Source organism: Pimephales promelas, chromosome 8 (assembly GCF_988280905.1).
Source record: "Pimephales promelas chromosome 8, fPimPro1.hap1.1, whole genome shotgun sequence".
Taxonomy (NCBI): Eukaryota; Metazoa; Chordata; class Actinopteri; order Cypriniformes; family Leuciscidae; genus Pimephales; species Pimephales promelas.
In genome coordinates, this window is record NC_142776.1 from 842,501 (window position 1) to 861,773 (window position 19,273).

The window sequence follows — 19,273 nt, forward strand, 5'->3', positions numbered from 1 at the left end:
TTGTGCTTGTGCAAACGAAATGACTTTCCGTGGTAATCGACAGCTCATCACCTGGAGGATTCCTTTAAAAACAGGATTTTCTTGGGGAAAAACACATTTGCATATGAATTTAGAGTCAGCATATCAACTAAAGATAGTTTCTGAAATGAAAAGTGTTGAATTCTCACATGAAGATGAAACGCTTTATGTCGGGTGAATGCTCATTAATTGCGCTGGCGTGCGATGCAGCTGTTTGTGCTTTTGCTGAAAAGGTTTCTCAATGGCATCAGACTGATCGAGATCAAAATGGCAGGATCTTTTGTTCCCAGAGGTGCCATTAATCCACATTAACCTGCACAGCTGTTCACACCGCCGGCGCTCGATCCGCTTTGAGCGATGAAGGCAGAACACTGGCGTTTTGCTAACGTTCCCATTAAAATTATGGGGGGAAAACATTGTGGTGGTTATATTCCATCCGTGACTTTAGTATGTTCTCTGAATGTGCAAAACATCGATGAAAAAAAAATTTTTTTTTAGAAACATTGTTTTTTGGTAATACGAACATTAAAGGCACACTATGTAAGATTTTTGGTCCAAAAACCACTAGAACTATGTTATATATTTTGTTGATACATTATCCCAAATGTTTACAAGAATGATTTAATCCGGAGAAATACACAGTTTTCACTGTAAAAAAATAATCCTGTAAAAAAACGGTAAACTACTGGCAGCTGTGGTTGCCAGCATCATACCGTAAAAATTTGGTGTGTTACCGTTTTTAAAATTAACAGCTAAATACCGTTTTGTCAGCTACGTGTAGCTGACAAAACGGTATTTAGCTGTTAGCTATTACCATATTTTTACGGTATGATGCTGGCAACCACAACCGCCAGTAGTTTACCGTTTTTTAACAGGATTATTTTTTACAGTGCACGGACCGCGCATCGCCTAACGATGACGTCATAGCCGCGTTAACCTCGACTTCCGTTTTTATTTTCAAAATGACATCATGACTTTTGCATAAACATGCACGCCACATTCAAGTCAAGTGGCGTGTTATCTAGCATTTTGAGCTATCCGCGTGTATGTGTGTATGTCTATGCTGTTAAATGTCTGAGTGATTTCCGCGTGTATGCACACGCCACGAAACGGAGAAAAATGTGGATCTACATCTGCGGAGCGATATTTTTTTTCATAGGAAGACTCATAAATGGTATTAACCCCAGTGACGGGTAGTTTAGGGACGGGGTTGGGGTACGTCCTATATTTATATATACAGTAATGTAACGTTAAGTCAACGGCGTTCATAAACACGCTGATAAGCGATTATGCGTGTTGATAGCGCGCCAAAAATGGAAACACGAATTGGCGTGTCATACATACGCCATTTCATGAGATCAGTTTTATTTTGTGGAAAGTACAGAAACACTAAAGACGCTTTAATATATTGCGTGTTTTATTGGACAGGTGAGCGGTGGATCGGATACATTCATCGCCAGAAAACTAAACAGCTCATCACAGTTAGTCTTTTGTTTAAATCGCGTTTTCTTGATTTACCGCGAATACCATGTTTTACAATGAGTAGCATAAAAATCCGTAAAAAAAATTAAATGTTGATTTTTGGTTAAACGAACATTAAGGGAACATTCCGTGTTTTTGTTGCATTCCATCTGTAACTGTAGATTTTTCTCTGAAACAATCAGTAACATTTAAAGTGTGTGTGTGTGTGTGTGTGTGTGTATATTTTAGCTCAAAATATCCCACATATACTTTTTATAGCATGTTAAAATTGTCACTTTTTGAGAGCTGCTTCTCACCGTTTTTGTGTGTCCCTTTAAATGCAAATGAGCTGATGCTCCCGGAACAGGGGGCGGAGCTTCAACAGCTTGTGTGTGTGTGTGTCCGATTAGAAAAGTGAAATCATAATCAACCTCCTCTTTAAGAAACATAAAAACAAAACGTTTCAGAAAAACGTTCCATGAATGCTTATGAATAACGTGTTTTGTCTAATGTTTTGAGAACGTTATTAAATACCAGATGACTCTGTTCTATAAACAGTAACATAAAATGCCCATTTTCTTCCGTAAGGTGACGCATTTCTGAATAAATCAGAATATTAAATGAGAATAAATGGGACTTTTGGGATTGAATAATTGCGTAAAGGACGTTGATCAATAAGAGTGATTGATGATTTCTGCTGAAGGAAAGCCGTTTCTGAGGAGGAGTGAAAGATTATGAAGACATTTATTTCTGTAGAATGTCTTTTGTCTCTGATGAATTATTGATTCAACAATACGAGCAGGAACATTAATTAAGACCACAAATCGAGTCGTGTTGATGTTTCTTGTTGTCTTTTAGCACGTACGCCAACACTGAAATCTGCTCCTAATTATGTCCGTTTAATGTTAATGCTAAATGGTTATGAAAACACTTATAAATCAATATTGAAATGTATTTCACCGACATGGAGACATCAACACTGATTTGATTTTCACAACTAACTAAGACGAAAACTCGATCCAAGACAACAGGCAGAACGTCATGATCAAACGCTCTTCCAGAAACATTATTAAGTTATCTGCTCTATAATAATGTTAATAATCAAAACCAGTATTTACATCATTAACGAGTGTTTTTCTGACACAGTTTAGTTGGACGTTCAACAACTTTCGGAGAACAAAATTACAATTTCATAATGTAATGCCAATATTTGGACTGAGTTTGGGCAACAAAATCACTGTGTGTGTGTGTGTGTGTTTAAATCTTGAGTAACATTATAAATGTTTTTAATGTCACTTTTTGTCACTTTAATACAAGAATTGTTGCTGAATAAATGCAATAATTTCTTACTGACCCCAAACTTTTGGATGCGTTTACAGGTAGAGTGAAGTAAAAAATGAACGTTTGTGGTGGAAGACGTTATTGTAGAATATCTTGACCAGCACAGAATCAGCACAAACCCCTCGGTAAACACACACACACACACACACACACACACACACACACCTGCTAATGCAGCACTAAAGCCTTCTGCTCTCTTTAGTCTTTAACTGTTTCACTGACAGTCATTGTGCTCAGATAATGAACGGGTCTAATCGCACTCACACACATTCCTCAGCCTCTGTGTGTGTGTGTGTGTGTGTGTGTAAGTGTTTTCTTTTGCCCTTTATTCTTTTATGTTTATGCTCTTTCAGACGCTGCCCAGGCAATGAAGAGACGAGCCCATGTGTGTGTGTGTGTGTGTGTGTGTGTGTGTAAACCTAAAGCGCATCATCAGACGAGGCGTCTCTGCGTCACTTTTTGGTTGTAAATGTCAGTAAAGATGATAATGCACAGACTCCGAGTAGGAGTAAATTATAGAAAGAGCGTTAAGAAGAATAAAAGGTGAAGCTCTGTGACTTTCACCTGCGGATGAGGAAAACATTTGACGCATGAAAGATCCACACACACACACACACACCACAGCATCAGTGTGCCATCTGTGACATACTGTATATTCGCATGATGTTTCTCAAATGTTTGTCTGTACTTTGGGCACTAAACTCAAAATTGACTTATTTTACTCACCCTGCAGTTCACAATACTATGACATAAACATGCACTGATACCAGCCAGCAGTGACCAAATCATAAAATGATTGATCAAAGTGCTCATGATTTATTGATAATTACCAGATGTTTGTGGCGAGACATTCTCCAAAAGCAGCAGCAACATGAGGCAAAATAATGATGCATTGCCTTTGATTTCAGCGTCCAGATGCTCGTAATTGGTGTCGCTCAGTCAGAGGATGACAATCAGACATCTAGACTTGATCTATAGCCTATACAAAGAGCCTGTGTTTTCTTCCTGAGCTCCTAATTGAGTGTTTTTACCTCGAGACACGTCCGACTGCGCCGCTGCCGCTGCTGATTACCCGGTGTTATAAGTGTGTGCTCGCGGACAGACGGTGAATACACTTCAGCAAGCGGTACATCATTCATAATCACAGGCCTGACGCTCGGCGGGGTCCAGAAACACGGGATCGCGGACATGACGTTCTTCTGTGCCGCTGCGCTCAATTTACTCATTATTTACAACCACCATTAAGATGTCCGTTTTTTTTTTTTTTTACAGTATTATTGTATTAAAGGAGTCAATCACTTCTAAGAATGTTCTGCTTTCATTAGTTCCCATTAAGGTCATAGCTAGAGATTCATAGAGTCCTCTTTAGCGGCCGTTTGAATCACGCAGCAATTCATAAGCCGTCCGCCATATTGGAACAGTCAAAGTCGACTGAGGCCTTGTTTGCACCTTGTATTACAGTTAAATCCTTGTCACACAATTTCTGAAACCTGGGGGCTGTTTCATAAAAGCCGCTTAGAAAAGCGGGGATTAAAGTCCAAAACCTGACTTGAATGAGCCGAGTTAAACATCCGCGCTTAAATTGGTTCCATAACAGTAAGTTGAGGATCATATGATCTTACTAATTTGAGTCAGGTTTAAATAGTCTAGATAATTGCACGTGCACGCCATTCTCTTAAAGTCCTGAAAAGTCGAGCATGGATCAATCGATTTACTGTGGGCTACCATGGCAACAAAAGGAAAAGATAGAGCAGCGATGCTCACGGAAACATATAATGGAGAATTTAAAGATGTCATCACCAAAAAAGTCAATACAGCGGCAATAAAGAAAGCAAGAGAGAAAGTTTGGCAGGAAATTGCTGATCGTCTCAATGCGTAAGTAGCGGTGAACTATTTAAAATACTTCAACATTTAATGTGTGTCACGATACATTGCAAAATTTGTGTGTGAATAACAGTAAGCTATAACGTTAATTGCTTTCACGCAGCAGCAACTTAAGTGAAGGAAAAAGAACCTGGCAGCAGGTGAAAATAAAATATCAAAATATAGTCTGAATGGTAAGTAAATCTTATGGTATATGTAATCAATGCCAGCTTGAAGTTACAACTATTCAGGGTTTTTTTTTTTTTTTCTTTATTGAAGTGACCAAAAAGAAGACTGAGGGAGGGGAGGGAGGGGGGGTCATCATCTAAAATGATATCATGTAGTATAAGGAGTGAGTAGCTATATAAAAGGTGTGTGTGTGTGTGTGTGTATTTTACATTGTAGGCCTAAGTACATCATAGCAGTAATGTCATGTGGTACTTGTGCTATTGTAATGGTGCATTTTGGTAAAAAAAAAAAAAAAAAATGTTCTATCAAGATTCTGTATGCTTTATGGATCCACCAGACATCATGTTGCCTGTGAGTATGAGACCTTTTAAATCAGTTATGTAAGCTAATGAGTTTAACTGAGTTTGAGAAGGCCCATCAGTTGAGGAGGATGAGGAGACTGTCTGTATGTTCAAGGAGGGGGTACTCCATCCATGCTATACTGTATTGAATATTAAAAAGTGTACTTGTGTGATAAAATGATCATAATGTGTTTTCAGGATGCTGACACTGTCCTAGAGTAGAGTATTAAGAAATTAAAACAATGTGACAAGAGTAATGAAATAACTTAAATGTTGCTACATAACCCAGAAAACATAAAAGGAGAGTATAAACGATACTGCCTTAAATAAATGGAAGCAACTGATATCGACATCGAGTATAAAAAACTAAAGATGAGGAAGTTGGAGCTGGAAATTCAACAGCTACAGAAAAATGCAAGTAGAACTACCTTTTTTTTAAAGGAAAGGAAAAAAAAACATTATATTTTTGATCATTCACAACATTTATTTGTGTGTTTTCACCCCTAACAGGCAGATTCACTCTAAAGACAAATCACATTAAATACTTTGACTTCCTGTGTGTTTGTTCAACTAAGGAGAAAGTTGAGGGGCCAGTGGAAAATTTTAAAGGCTACACAGTCATGATTTAGACCATATTAAACAAAATAATTATTTGTATATGTGTGGGCTTGGTAATCTACAAATATATGAGAACCTATATCGTTCATATAGTTAGCTGTCATTTAATGCCAATGGGTCTGACCTGTCTCTGAAAGTTCTCTCTCTTTGAAATGCCCTCCGCAAGACTATAGCTCCCTCATCCAACACCTCATCTATGAAAGGACACGCCATGGTTAAGTTTGGAAACGAGTTCAGCTCCCTATTTATATACTTCATTAATTACCAAACTCAATAAACAAACTCACCAATTAAATACACAAGTTTTGAACATTTATTCATTTGTTCAAATGCATTTATACCATATAATTTCTTACATTTATTAGTAAAGTACATTTCCTTATTTATTTTTTTAAAAAAAGATGCATTAATAGTGGTTAAGTAAAATAAAATGACATCGAAATACCAGCAGGTGAGTATAAATTGTATGCTCGTTAAGCCTGAACTCAGACTTAGCCTGACAGTTAGCCTGCCCCGGACCAGGCTAGTTTCCCAGCATAAGTTTCCAGGGTAACTGAGTTTGAACTATTTTAAGTTTGCTTTATGAAACAGAATTCACCGACAATAAGTTTGACTAACCAAAATAAGCCTGGCTTATTTTCTAATCTTGTTTTATGGAACAACCCTCCGATATCTTTAAAGTCCCCCTGTGGTCAAAATCCAGCGTTTAATGTTGTGTGTATGTGGTGTTTTTGATCCACTTTAACACACACCGTGTGTAAGTTGATGACAGCGTTGCTTAAAACTGCAGTGAACCAAAGACAGTCTCAAAAACACGTTTTGAAATCGCTGGTGTTTCTGACGTCACAAACCACCTTGTAACCAATCAGATCAACGTGTGATTGTCAACCTGTGGATCTCTGAGTGGGTGAGTTGAGGCGGGGCTCATTTGCATATTCATAAAACCGCGCATACTAAATGAGGCGAGGGTGTCGAGTTACATTCAAGATATTTTAAGACATGATTAAACACTTAACACTTAAATATATCATTTTGGTGATCATAGATGAGTTTTAAGGGGGACTTTAATTTTTTTTATATTTTCGTATTTTCGTACTCAATAACCAATAATCTCTCTCACTCATAGATCAGATGGGCGGCTGCTGAGAGTCATTCGCTCTAACAACGATGGAGGTTCATCGAATAACATCACATCCCTCCACGACAGAAGCAGAATTGTGGATTAACTCGTCCTCCTCGTTGCTCTCTCCGAGTGAGAACTGGACCGACAGCGGATCGGCGCATCACGGCCCGGGAGTCGCCGGGATCCTCATCCCGCTAATCTACATCACGGTGTGTGTCGTCGGCCTGATCGGAAACACTCTCGTCATCCACATCGTTCTGCGATATTCCCAGGCGGAGTCTGTGACGAATATTTACATTCTCAATCTGGCCATCGCAGACGAACTCTTCATGCTGGGTTTACCGTTCCTCGCCGTGCAGAACGGCCTGCTCTCGTGGCCCTTCGGATCGCTAATGTGTCGTCTGGTCATGACGGTGGACGCCATTAACCAGTTTACTAGCATCTTCTGTCTGACGGTGATGAGCATCGACCGATATCTGGCTGTGGTGCATCCGCTCCAGTCCTCTAGGTGGCGCCAGCCCCGTGTGGCCAAGACTGTGAATGCGACCGTATGGGCCGTGTCTTTCGTTGTGGTTCTTCCGGTTGTGGTTTTCGCCGGCGTTTTGAAGGACGACGGGAATTGCAGCATCGTGTGGCCGGAGCCGGCGGAGGTTTGGAAAGCGGCGTTTATAATCTACACTTCGACTGTGGGGTTTTTCGGCCCGCTAACGGTAATCTGCTTGTGTTATCTGCTGATCGTTGTGAAAGTGCGCAGCTCCGGACGAAAAGTTCGCGCTACGTCGATTCGCCGAAGAAAGTCGGAGCGCAAAATCACGCGCATGGTTGTGATCGTCGTAGCCGTGTTTGTGTTCTGCTGGCTGCCGTTTTACGTGTTAAACATCGTGAACCTGCTTGTGCTTCTGCCGGGAGAGTTCAGAGGCCTGTATTACTTCGTCGTGGTTCTTTCCTACGCTAACAGTTGCGCGAATCCCATTCTGTACGGCGTCTTGTCAGATAACTTCAAAAGAGGATTCCGGAAAGCCTTGTGCCGATCGTCCAGACGTGTGGAAAACCACGATCTGCAACCGGGAACGGGCATTGTTGCGTTACCGCTCGAGGAGATTCGAAGAGAACTGGATCTGAAGGAGCAGCTGAAGGTGATCGACGTCGAAGAGAACGAGGAGAGCGAACTACGGAACGGATGCAACGAGGAGAGCTCTGGGAAAGCGGACGTGGAGCGATCCGTTAGCTCGACGCGTGAGAACAGCGGAGCGCGGGCGTCACATCTGTCGGAGAACAGCAAGGACAAACGCTCGGTCCTGGAGATCAGCTGCTTGTGAGCAACACTGGCTGCGTTTACAACTTTTCTTTCAATTGGATTGAATTCATTCCGATTCATGAATCCGAACGTAGTGTTTACATGTTGATCGAAATACTGTATATTGTTTGACATGCGCACACAGCCCGAGTTTCCCACTGTTTGTGCATAATAACTAATCTCCTACATTGTTTTTTTATTTGTTTTTGTTTTTTTTACAGCAGACTTAAAGGATAATTCCGGTATTTAACACCTTGAGTCTATTTTGTAGTTTGTTTTGAATGAAATAGAGTGGTGGACTTAGAAATTTTGACATTGGGTCCTGTCTCGACTTTTTGACTTTTTTTTAGAATCGCCTGAATCGCACAAACATGTCCATAAAACAACCCTTAAAGGATTAGTTCACTTTTGAAAAAACGTTTGCTGATAATTTACTCACCCCCATGTCATCTAAGATGTCCTTGTCTTTCTTTCTTCAGTCGAAAAGAAATTAAGGTTTTTGATGAAAACATTCCAGGATTTTCTCCATATAATGGACTTCAATGGGAACCAGACGGTCCGAGGTCCAAACGACAGTTTCAGATGCAGCTTCAAATGTCTTTAAACGACACCAGACGATGAATAAGGGTCTTATCATGCGAAACGATCGGTTATTCCAAAGCTTATTCCAAAAATTTAACTTTTCTAAGGACAAATGCTAGCCTTGCTCTATTCTGTGAGGTGCGTTTGTAACGTCAGTAATACGTAATTACGTCCAAAAGGTCACGGGCGACGTAGCCAGAAGTACAGAGTCAGAGTGTTTACAAGTTGAACGCATAGGTTGAAAGTGCAAACTAACTCAAACGCCGTTTACAAAAAAGGAATTAAAAGGTAAAACAATGATGTCGGACGATTTTGATTCTGTACTTCCGGCTACGCCGCCCGTGACCTTTTGAACGTAATTACGTATTACGTGACGTTACAAACGTCCACCACTCTATATTTCATTCAAAACAAACTACAAAATAGACTCAAGGTGTTAAATACCGGAATTATCCTTTAATATTTATCCATTTCTGGTCATAATTTGGAGACAGTGAGCGTATTAATCGTTGTGCCGCTGCTTATACTGATCACACAGTAAAAATCCCCAAACCCAGTCGTCTGTGTCACACACGCCGAGGAGTGAAAGGAGAATTATAGAATTGATGTCATTTTTTTTATTAACAGGAACAACAGCTCGTTCCCCGCGTCACACGTCATTACGCTGTTTCTACGCAATCACAGTCCATGATCTCTCGATCGGAATAGAAAAGGAATAAACCCCACATTTCAAACCGATCGACACATTTCATTGTGATCGTGCTCAATCGGATCGATTAAGGTGTTTACTGGAAGGCTTTTCAGTGAATAGCCTACATGTGCATATTATCACGTATTCGAAACAAAACTTCAGCGCATGCGCGTCAGGTAATGCCTTTCAGCCAGAGAAAGCGATATAACTGACAAGTTTGGCGTCAGTATAGGTTTTCTTTTTGTTAAAGAAATTAATACTTTTATTCAGTATCATGGACACATTAAATTGATCAAAATCGTGACAGTAAAGACATGTATGTTATATAAAAGATTATTGAACTTTCTGTTCATCAAAGAATTCTGAATAATAAAATGTATGACGGTTTCCACAGAAATATTAAACTGTTTTCAACACTGATAATTCATAACTGTGTCTTGATCACCAGAGAGTGCTTTTGAAGGATCATGCGACACTGAAGACTTGAGTAATGATGATAAAATCAGGAATAAATTACACTTTACAATATATTCACATAGAAAACAGACGATTTACACTGGTATAATATTATCTGATATTTTTGATCACATAAATGCAGTCTTGGTGAGACTTCCAGCACCCCAAACTTTTTGAACAGAAGTGTATCTAAAAAGAAAGCTATTAAGTGTTCATAAGACAAGATGAAATAACTAAACACACATTCATAAGACGTAAACACATGCACAAAGTATATTTGCACTGAGAAAATAGTCAGATTCAAGTGTTTACATGGTTAATTATTCATTATTTCAGATCTACACCTTTCAATCCGATGTAAATGTGATTCAGGCTGAGCTCAGTCAGTGGATTATGTGTTTGATTATGAACTATGTGTTTGGGTGCATATCACAGAATCCGCTGCATAATCACATCAAGAACAGTCAGTGTTGGACTGATGATCAGGATTGGTCACTGCATGTGTGTGTGTGTGTGTTTACTAACATTTGAGGGAATCCAGTGCTGCATTTTCCATTAAAAGCTGTTGTGCATGATCTCGTCTGCTAAACTTGATTGTGATTGATCATGGTGTCATCTCTGTGGTATAAATGACGTTCTGCTCACAGAATAAAAGCCTTTACACTCCTCCAATCAATAATTAATCTCCGATCAATAGTTGTGTGTCAAGCCAAAACAATGTGAATCTAAACACAGGCTGACAGAACAAACAACACACCCCGTAAATGTTAAATAAGAAGACACACGCGTGCATGTTTCTGATGACGAGTTTTAGTAACAGATCAAACGGTTCACAGAGTTTTAGATGTGAGATCTGTGGTTGGACGCGGTTCTGGAGCGAGGAAGCGCCGCTCACTCCGGCACGACGTCTGCGATCCACTTGAGATACGGCGGGTTTCCCTGATCGATGGGCAGACTGATGACCTCCGCCACCTCATACGGGTGATTCGACCTGCACAACAAACAGCACTTCTGAATAAATGCACAGCCATCCGTCTGAGAACTGCATGCAGAAATGCTTGAAATGTGTTTTTGTGGTGGATACCGGACATATTCAGCAAGAGCAGGAATCTTTGAGCTTCTCGTCTTAATCATCTGGGAAAAATGTAAAGAAAACTGGAGTTATCTGATATCACATGCATGCGTCACTGGAAACACACATCACTGTTCATGAATGAGGCGGATGGTGTTGTTCACTATTATTGCGTTACTATTAGGGCTGTGCAAAAATGAATTGCGATTAATCGCATCCAAAATAAAAGTCTGTGTTTACATAATATATTTGTGTGTGCTGACTGTATATAATTATTTTGTATATATAAATACACACACATGCATGTATATATTTAAGAATTATTTGCGCTTAAATTCTGTATATATATATATAAATACATAATCTAAATTATATAAATATTTTATATATGAATAACACATTTTCTTAAATATTTACATGCATGTGTGTGTATTTATATATACTAAATAATTATATACAACACACATAAATATATTATGTAAACACAGACTTTTATTTTGGATGTGATTAATCGCAATTAATCTTTGCACAGCCCTACTATATATATGTTAAAGTTTGTAAACCATCAGTTCTTCACATTATTCTGTCTACAGTTGAGTGTGTGTGTGTGTGTGTGTGTGTGTCGCACATGCTGGTTTCCACCACGGAATAAAATAATAATAAGATTATCGTGACACAATTTGGACTTTTTCCTCAGAATTTCAAGTTTATATAAAGCAATCTGAACTTGCAATTGCTATTTTGTGAGAAAAAAAAATTGTGAGACAATTTTTTTTTTCTGAGAAAAAAATTAAAATCGTGGTTCTGAAAAAAAAAAATTTGCGATTCTGAAAAAATATATAAAATGGTTATTTGTAATGAACTATATATAAGCTCAGAGATGGGAATCCTCATCATATATACATGTGTCTCATTTGACGTGTTTCTGTCTGGATCTGCTTTCTGATTTAAAGTCTCGACCTTCTAAATTATGCTTTAATAAAAATAAAACACTAATAAAGAAGCAGAGGAAATGAAACGATCAAATGAACGTAATTAGTGATCAAATTAGTTTAACTCACCATCAGAACTTCAGCGTCTTCCTCGATCTTCCCCTGCCACACGTACCTGCACACACACACACACATCAGAACACTCTCTCACACTCACACACACACACACACACATCAAACACACAGACACACATCAGAACACTCTCTCACACACACACATGTACTCACACAGACGTGATCTGTGGTATGATGTTCACACACGCCGCCAGCTTCTTCTCCACTATTCCTCTGAGGACAGATCATGAAAACACACACATTTATTCACACAAAATACACACACATATTTCTCAAGGGGTGTGAAAGATAGTCACAATATATTCAGAAATATTTTACTCTTAATATCAAATCAGCATTCAGATGTTTTTATAACAAGCAAAATATGTATTGATCAATATGGCTGTTCATGGTTAAATTTGAGCAAATATCATTCTTTCTTCTGTCTTTCTGGATTATTCAAATGTGTATTTTTACCACCATGAATCTTTCGGGCTGAAAATGTTATTTTAATATCTGTTAGACGCTGCAATTTTCTATTTTTATATAAAGTTAAACCTTGAGTAATTTTGCTGTGTTTTTGCTATTTGTATCGTTTAAATAAAATGCTTCTATTGTGTTATTATTTTATTATTTCAGATTTAAAAAAAAATCAATCCACTCAAAAGTGAAATATGGCGCTACAATTGGAACGATAGCCTACTCGGCTAATTTTTTGTGATATCAGCTTGAAATTTGGAGCGTGACTCTCTGTATTTTTATCAAATCAGCATTCAGATGTTTTTATAACAAGCAAAATATGTATTAATCAATATGGCTGTTTATGGTTAAATTTGAGCAAATATCTTTCTTTCTTGTGTCTTTCTGGACTATTCAAATGTGTATTTTTACCACAATAATTGTTTGAAACGATTCTCTCGGGCTGAAAAGGTTATTTTAATATCTGTTAGACGCTGCTTTTTTCTATTTTTATAGAAAGTTAAACCTTGAGTAATTTTGCTGTGTTTTTGAAATTTGTATCGTTTAAATAAAATGCTTCTATTGTGTTATTATTTTATTATTTCAGATTTAAAAAAAAATCAATCCACTCAAAAGTGAAATATGGCGCTACAATTGGAACGATAGCCTACTCGGCTAATTTTTTGTGATATCAGCTTCAAATTTGGAGCGTGACTCGGCCAGACGCTCGGTATTTTTAGACTCCATTTTTTTTTTATATATAAATTCTTAAGCTCTGAAGAAATGTTAAATACAACCAGATGAAATCAAATAGTTTCTCAGTCCAAAACTTTTGCACGTTAAAAAATTAAGTTAGATGTTCTGCGTTTTGAGCGGTGTTTCGACCAATCACAGCCACCGAATGACCAACACGGGCCCCGCCCCCCGTACCTGGCCAGCTCTCGCGCCACGCTGTCGTTCGGGCAGGTCACGAAGGCCGCCGAGTGCGTGCCGGACGAGTGCGTTTCTGTTGCCATGGAGAACGTGCGCGATCCAATCCACCGCAACACCGGCAGCATCAAAACACCCGACAGAAGCGTCTGAGCAAACCACACACACACACACACACACACACAACACACAACACAACAGTGGCGTTAAAAGGATCCCACACAGCAACAGACGTGCCATGGGACAGCGCTTCAGTCAGCCGAATGTGTGTGATGGGGCAAAAATGGTTATTTGGTGTAATATGAGAATGCTGCTACTGCAGGTGTTTATGGTTTAGCAAAGCTCATAGTTAGCCTGAAATAGGCCTATTGTGGTTGTTAGTGTTTGTTGTCAAGTAAACTGAGCTAGAGAACAGTCACGAATTCTGTTCTATCTACACAACATAAAATAGATGTTTAACGTCTTTATAATCAATGCATCAAAACTATGATAGATTTGATGCATTGAGTTTAACTATCATTATAAGTTCAAAAGTTCAATCATGCACGTTTCGTCCACTCATATCCCAGAGAACGACTAACGTCAGGAGATGTGTGTGTGTTACTGTGCGTCCCACATTAGGAAACTGCAGCTTGCACTTGTATGTCTATCGTTTCTTTTATGAATGTGTTATCTGCATTTTCTCTTTTGATTTAATTAAGACACATCCTGTTTTGTAGGCTTTTGGATGTAGATTAAATGTTTTGAAATATGTTTGTAAAGTTTTGCAATATGTCACATAAGTCTAAAATGCAAAAAAAAAAATCCCATATTTAGGGAAATACACCCTAACTCTGATGGTTTTTGTTAAGTCATATACACCTCGGATGGCTTGGGGATTAAATATGGGATAACTGTCCCTTTAACACACACACACACACACACTCACCAGACAGAAGAACCTCAGCGCTTCTCGCATCCAATCTCAAAGCAACACTTTACAATCACAACAAACTTTCTTTCGTAGTTTAAACCTTTACTTTCACTTGACGAATGTGGCCTTTTCCATAAAACTACAGCTCGAGTGTCTGTAAAGCATCTTACACTATTGTTATGACGCTTTTATTTGTTTAATACTTTGTGTTGGTTGATCATGTTTTCTGAAAAAGCGCTCGAGAAATACACTAGCATTAGTGAACACTAGCTCAAGCAGAGCTGTGATGCGTTTACACGTTCACTTCATCACTGCAAAGCTGTTTATAAGTCATTAGAACGAATAAAGTAAAATAATAATGAAGAGAATAAGCATGTTTCGCTCACCTCACAGACACTGTCTCTGCCGTAAAGCGTCCGCGACTGTCGCACAGAAGCAGCCAGAGCCGATGTAAACAAGCGAGACTCTAAAGTCGGCACAATAAGCGGTTCACTGGGGAACTGACAAAATACTGTTTTTAACGGATGCCACGCCGAATAAATTCGTTTACCATTGCATGAACCGACTAACTATCTGAAAAATCATCAAGTTTCCCACTCTTTATCTACGTTTGGCGATTACACCGCAGTTTTAGGTGGAGTCGCGCGAGTTCCCGGAAGTAAAAACTCAATTTTTAAACAATAACTTATTAACCATTTAATACAGTCCTACTGTGAGTTCCAATGATCGATGTTAATTGTTGGTGTATACTTCTGCTGAAGCCGTCAGCCCGAATTATTTCAATTTATTGATTTACTAACACTGATCTATGACTAAGACACAAAACAGACAAACTGTCAGACAACAAACAAGTTATAGTTCAATAGTCAACCAGAAAAATAATATAAAGAAGCCTAATTTACTTATTGAAAATGATTTGCCACGATATGTAAAACAAAGAAAAGAAAAACAAGGGAGGCACAAAAATGAATAAAAGCCTATTATGAAAGAATATTAAACATGGCTCGAATTCTAGATGTTGTTTTTTTTTATAGCTGTCTGTATTTAAGTACAAATTCAATTATTGTTTGAAGATGTCAAAGCGTGGTTTACTTTTTGTATATTTACATGTATTGATATAAAACTTAACTTTCCAATTATAAATAAAAGGAGGTTAATACTAACTTGCTTTGACCCCAAAATAATGTCTGTAAGATAAGGAATCCCAGAACACATTTTGGACAATCAAGACATCCAGAAAGAATGAGCAAAATGACAGTTTCGGAAGAAACTTCACAAAAAGATGATTTCGTGGTGAAAGACTAAATTCCCCATCATTACAATATATCTAGCGGCGCTATACATGCTTTTATTTTATTTTTTTTTCATTTATCACTACCATATTTTAATAAAGTGAGTGTAATACAAAAAAAGTAAGAACAGAGAAAGTCTAATATAACTCCGTAGACTGGCTTTGGTACGAATATGTCGTAAACTGCTCTGTTAACGGAAGTTGCGTTGGTTCTGCGTCATAAATCAGATGGCGTCTGTCTTCCGGCGCGCGCAAATACAGAGAGGAACCGCGTGTTACCGACTTTGAGAAACCCGAGTTCCCACAAAAGGTAGAAAAGTGAAATAAAACAACTTTATTTAAGTCTATTAGCGTGTTGTGTTCGTGTGGTCAGTGATGACTAGTCCACTGCGCAAACTGACGCGCGGATGAACCGCGCCGAGCGTGAAGAAAGCAGTGCTGATCTCAGTCTGAGCCTCCATTCATCACTACTGATGTTCACTTGTGTTTATACAAGACCGATTTATTAGCAGTGCTCATTTATTTATTAATTATCTCCTGTTTTCTCAGGTGAACGTGGATGTTTATAGGCGAGGAATCGAATCTTTTGGATTCGACTCCCTACGCTATCCGATCGTCTCAGAGTCGATTCAAGGTCTAGATTGCACAATCTTCCTGTTTTTTCCTTCCACATGTGTGTTTGTTGTGATTTCAGATCAAAATGACGAAAACTGCAGCATCTTCAACATCTCCAGAGCTCAAGTTGGCATGAAATCAACGTTTAATGCTTGTCACTGCTCTTCCTGTGAACGATTCATTTAACACGGCATTATTCCCGTCTGTCAGTGGAATAATGAACGTGTCCGAAACGACAGTTTCTTTCTTGTTTAACTGACATTTTACTCAGACATGTCACCATATGTTAGTATAATGTGTGTTTAATGCCGTCGTTTCGACCTGACACACTGAAACTCAGTTAATACTTATTTACATGCAGATTATAAAGAGTAACTAGGTTTATAGATAACTAGCCACTAACTGGCAGTGTTTAAAGATTCGTGTGTTTTTGATTTTCTGAGTTTAATTCTCGTTTTTTTTTTGTTGTTTTTTTTTTTTGCATGTGCTCGTTTTTTATGAATGTTTGTCTTGTGTAAAAGTCCTGCTTGTTACTTTGATCATGATGTAATAAATGATTGTGCAGAATCCTCCATTATATTGTTTGTGTTTGAGTTCTGTATTAATGTGAAATAATGCTGATGTATTTAGTTCTTAAATGAATATGTCTTTAGTTCTTAAATGAATGTCTGTCTTGCAGTGTCAGAGTCTCTCCAGCGGGTGGCGCTCTTAATGTTCTCACACACACACACACACACAGCTGATCATCGGAGTTGTTTGTCTTCCCTACATTCATTCATTAGTGAGTTCTGACTCTGAGTCGCTCTTGATGTGTTTTCGAAAAGTTGAACCGATTTTAAAGTGCTAGTTTGCTGATTAAAAATCATATTTCTCTTATCATTTACTCTCTCGTGTCCTTCCAGCATTTATGAGATTGTCTTCTGTGTAACATCAAAGAATTTTACATCACTGTTTTCAATGCAGTGTCTTCAGAAGACCTAATCTAGCACAAGTGTGTTTACATTGACCATGAAACTAAAAATGACGAATATTAATTATTATTATTTGAAATGATTTATGGCAGCACATAATGTTGAATGAGAATCAGTTCCTCTCGCAGCGTCTCTTCTCTGATGACGAGGGCGGGGCTATAACCTGTCACTCACATGAGATCAGCCAATAGCAAACCACAGCCGTCCAATCAACTCCCCACAGACACAATCAAGCCCCGCCCACATTTGTTCTCATTCCTGAAGCGATTCACTCGTTATACGACACAATAGAGGAGAGAAGAGCAGCGCAACTTCACTTTCATGACGACTTTAAGAAGGAAGACTGAAAATTTTAGGTTTAGTTTTTTTTGGTATTGATTGACAGATGACTAAGTTTTGATTAATTTCTGCCGTAAAAGCAGTTCTGTCAAACACACACACACACACACACGGTAAAGCTGCTGAGCTCATGTGAACACAGTGACGGACAGAAACACAGAGAGACTGAATGAATGAATAAATGCTGCAAAGATGAAGATGTTCCCATGGAAACTGGGCAGTCAGCACATCTGTAGAGCTGTCAACTTCCCACGACTCCATTCAGAGCACACACACACACACACACACACACATCAGCATCCTACTGAAAAGAAGCAAAGAAAAACACCAAAAGCAAAAGTGTGTTTGGCGTGATTGAGTGTATGTGTGTGTGTGTGTGTGTGTGTGTGTGTGTGTTTTAGTGGTTCAATCAGTGTATCTGGCAGCTCTACTGCTCTATTTGTTCGTTCTGTTTTCCGACACGATTCACAGCATAACATTAGACGGATTACAGCGACTGACCAAACACTGTCTGTGCGCTTCATTCCTCTCAGTCGCTCAACTCACTGTGTGTCCTGGTCAGTGTGTGTGTGTGTGTGTGTGTGTGTGCTCATCTGGAGTATCAACTCCTCCAAGAGCACCAAGTGTATCAAATTCCTGTAACTCAAACACACAACCATAGCAGTAAGTCTTCGATTTCCAGGTCTGACCAAATGTGTTCCTTTCAATGAAATGTAAGTGTGTGTGTGTGTGTGTGTGTGTGTGTGTGTGTGTGTGTGTGTGTGTGTGTGTGTGTGTGTGTGTGTGTGTGTGTGTGTGTGTGTGTGTGTGTGTGTGTGTGTGTGTGTGAGAGAGAGACATGATATGAGGACCACAGACACATCAGCCGCAGCACCATCAGCCAGAGCTTCGGCCAATCAGAACCCTCCTCTTGTGTGACGTCACTGTATTGTATTCCAAATTCATAAATCTTCTTGATCTCTCTCTCTCTCTCTCTCTTCGTGCCGCATGGTGTTCGCCGTCCTGCATGTAAAGTGTGTCCTTCGGTCTCTCTCTCTCTCTCTCTCTCTCTCTCTCTCTCTCTCTCCACACACACACACACACACACACACACACACACACACACACACACACACACACATCTGATGCTGTGATCACAGTAAAGAGTGTATAATGATAAAGTGCAGCTCTAGCACATCTGATGACATGTAAACGAGGGGTAATAGTTGTGCGCTGTGCGGTAAAAACATCTCAAATGCTGAATCCATCGCAAGAGGGAGACAGTCGCCTTGGCAACAGCAGCATCCGTCAGCATCAGCACCATCATCATCATATGGCCAACTTCACTGCAAAATCTCACATGTGTGTGTGTGTGTGTGTGTGTGTGTGTGTGTGTGTGTTTCAGGTTCAAACCAAATGCAACCAAAAATTTGATCTAGTCCCAAAATAAATTCTCAGTTCTGAGGTTCTCAAAGTCCCAGAATGAGGCTGCAGATGTTGAACATGTTTGTGAACTATAACGAGAGGAATTCTGACGTTCGTGATGGTTTTGATGTCTCGTGCGCAAATTAAACCAAAGTGTTTAAATGTTTCTCGTCTCGCCAGCAACAAGCGGCACTAGACAGACGCACACACACGCGCACACGCACACACACACACGCACACACACGCGAGAACC

At 39.1% G+C, this 19,273-nt stretch overlaps 2 protein-coding genes and 1 long non-coding RNA gene across 4 annotated transcripts in view; 2 read left to right on the top strand and 1 right to left on the bottom strand.

Moving 5' to 3' along the window:
- The window catches only part of sstr3b (somatostatin receptor 3b), an 11,069-nt gene extending 543 nt beyond the window's left edge, over nucleotides 1–10,526 (top strand). Inside the window, exon 2 of the mRNA XM_039656551.2 lies at nucleotides 6,958–10,526. Coding sequence (XP_039512485.1) covers nucleotides 6,999–8,273 — 1,275 coding nt within the window. The 5' untranslated portion in view covers nucleotides 6,958–6,998 and the 3' untranslated portion in view covers nucleotides 8,274–10,526. The remainder of the gene's footprint in view (nucleotides 1–6,957) is intronic.
- A 248-nt stretch (nucleotides 10,527–10,774) lies between these two features.
- Nucleotides 10,775–15,052, bottom strand: LOC120467982 (protein CutA homolog). Of its 2 annotated transcripts, XM_089133678.1 has the most exons (7): nucleotides 14,782–15,051; nucleotides 14,416–14,453; nucleotides 13,488–13,636; nucleotides 12,273–12,332; nucleotides 12,114–12,159; nucleotides 11,065–11,114; nucleotides 10,775–10,971 (listed from the first exon to the last, which is right to left on the bottom strand). In XM_089133678.1, the coding sequence occupies exons 2-7, from the start codon at nucleotides 14,443–14,445 to the stop codon at nucleotides 10,872–10,874; spliced, it is 435 nt and encodes a 144-aa protein (XP_088989804.1). In that variant the 5' UTR covers nucleotides 14,446–14,453; nucleotides 14,782–15,051; the 3' UTR covers nucleotides 10,775–10,871. The 2 variants fall into 2 exon arrangements, with proteins under 2 accessions (XP_088989804.1, XP_039512554.1); XM_039656620.2 differs by lacking the exon at nucleotides 14,416–14,453 and having other exon boundaries at nucleotides 14,787–15,052.
- A 737-nt stretch (nucleotides 15,053–15,789) lies between these two features.
- On the top strand, nucleotides 15,790–16,340 carry LOC120467898 (uncharacterized). The gene is made up of 2 exons (XR_005620157.2): nucleotides 15,790–16,001; nucleotides 16,241–16,340. It is a non-coding gene; the product is annotated as an uncharacterized LOC120467898 (long non-coding RNA).
- The last annotated feature ends 2,933 nt before the right edge of the window (nucleotides 16,341–19,273 follow it).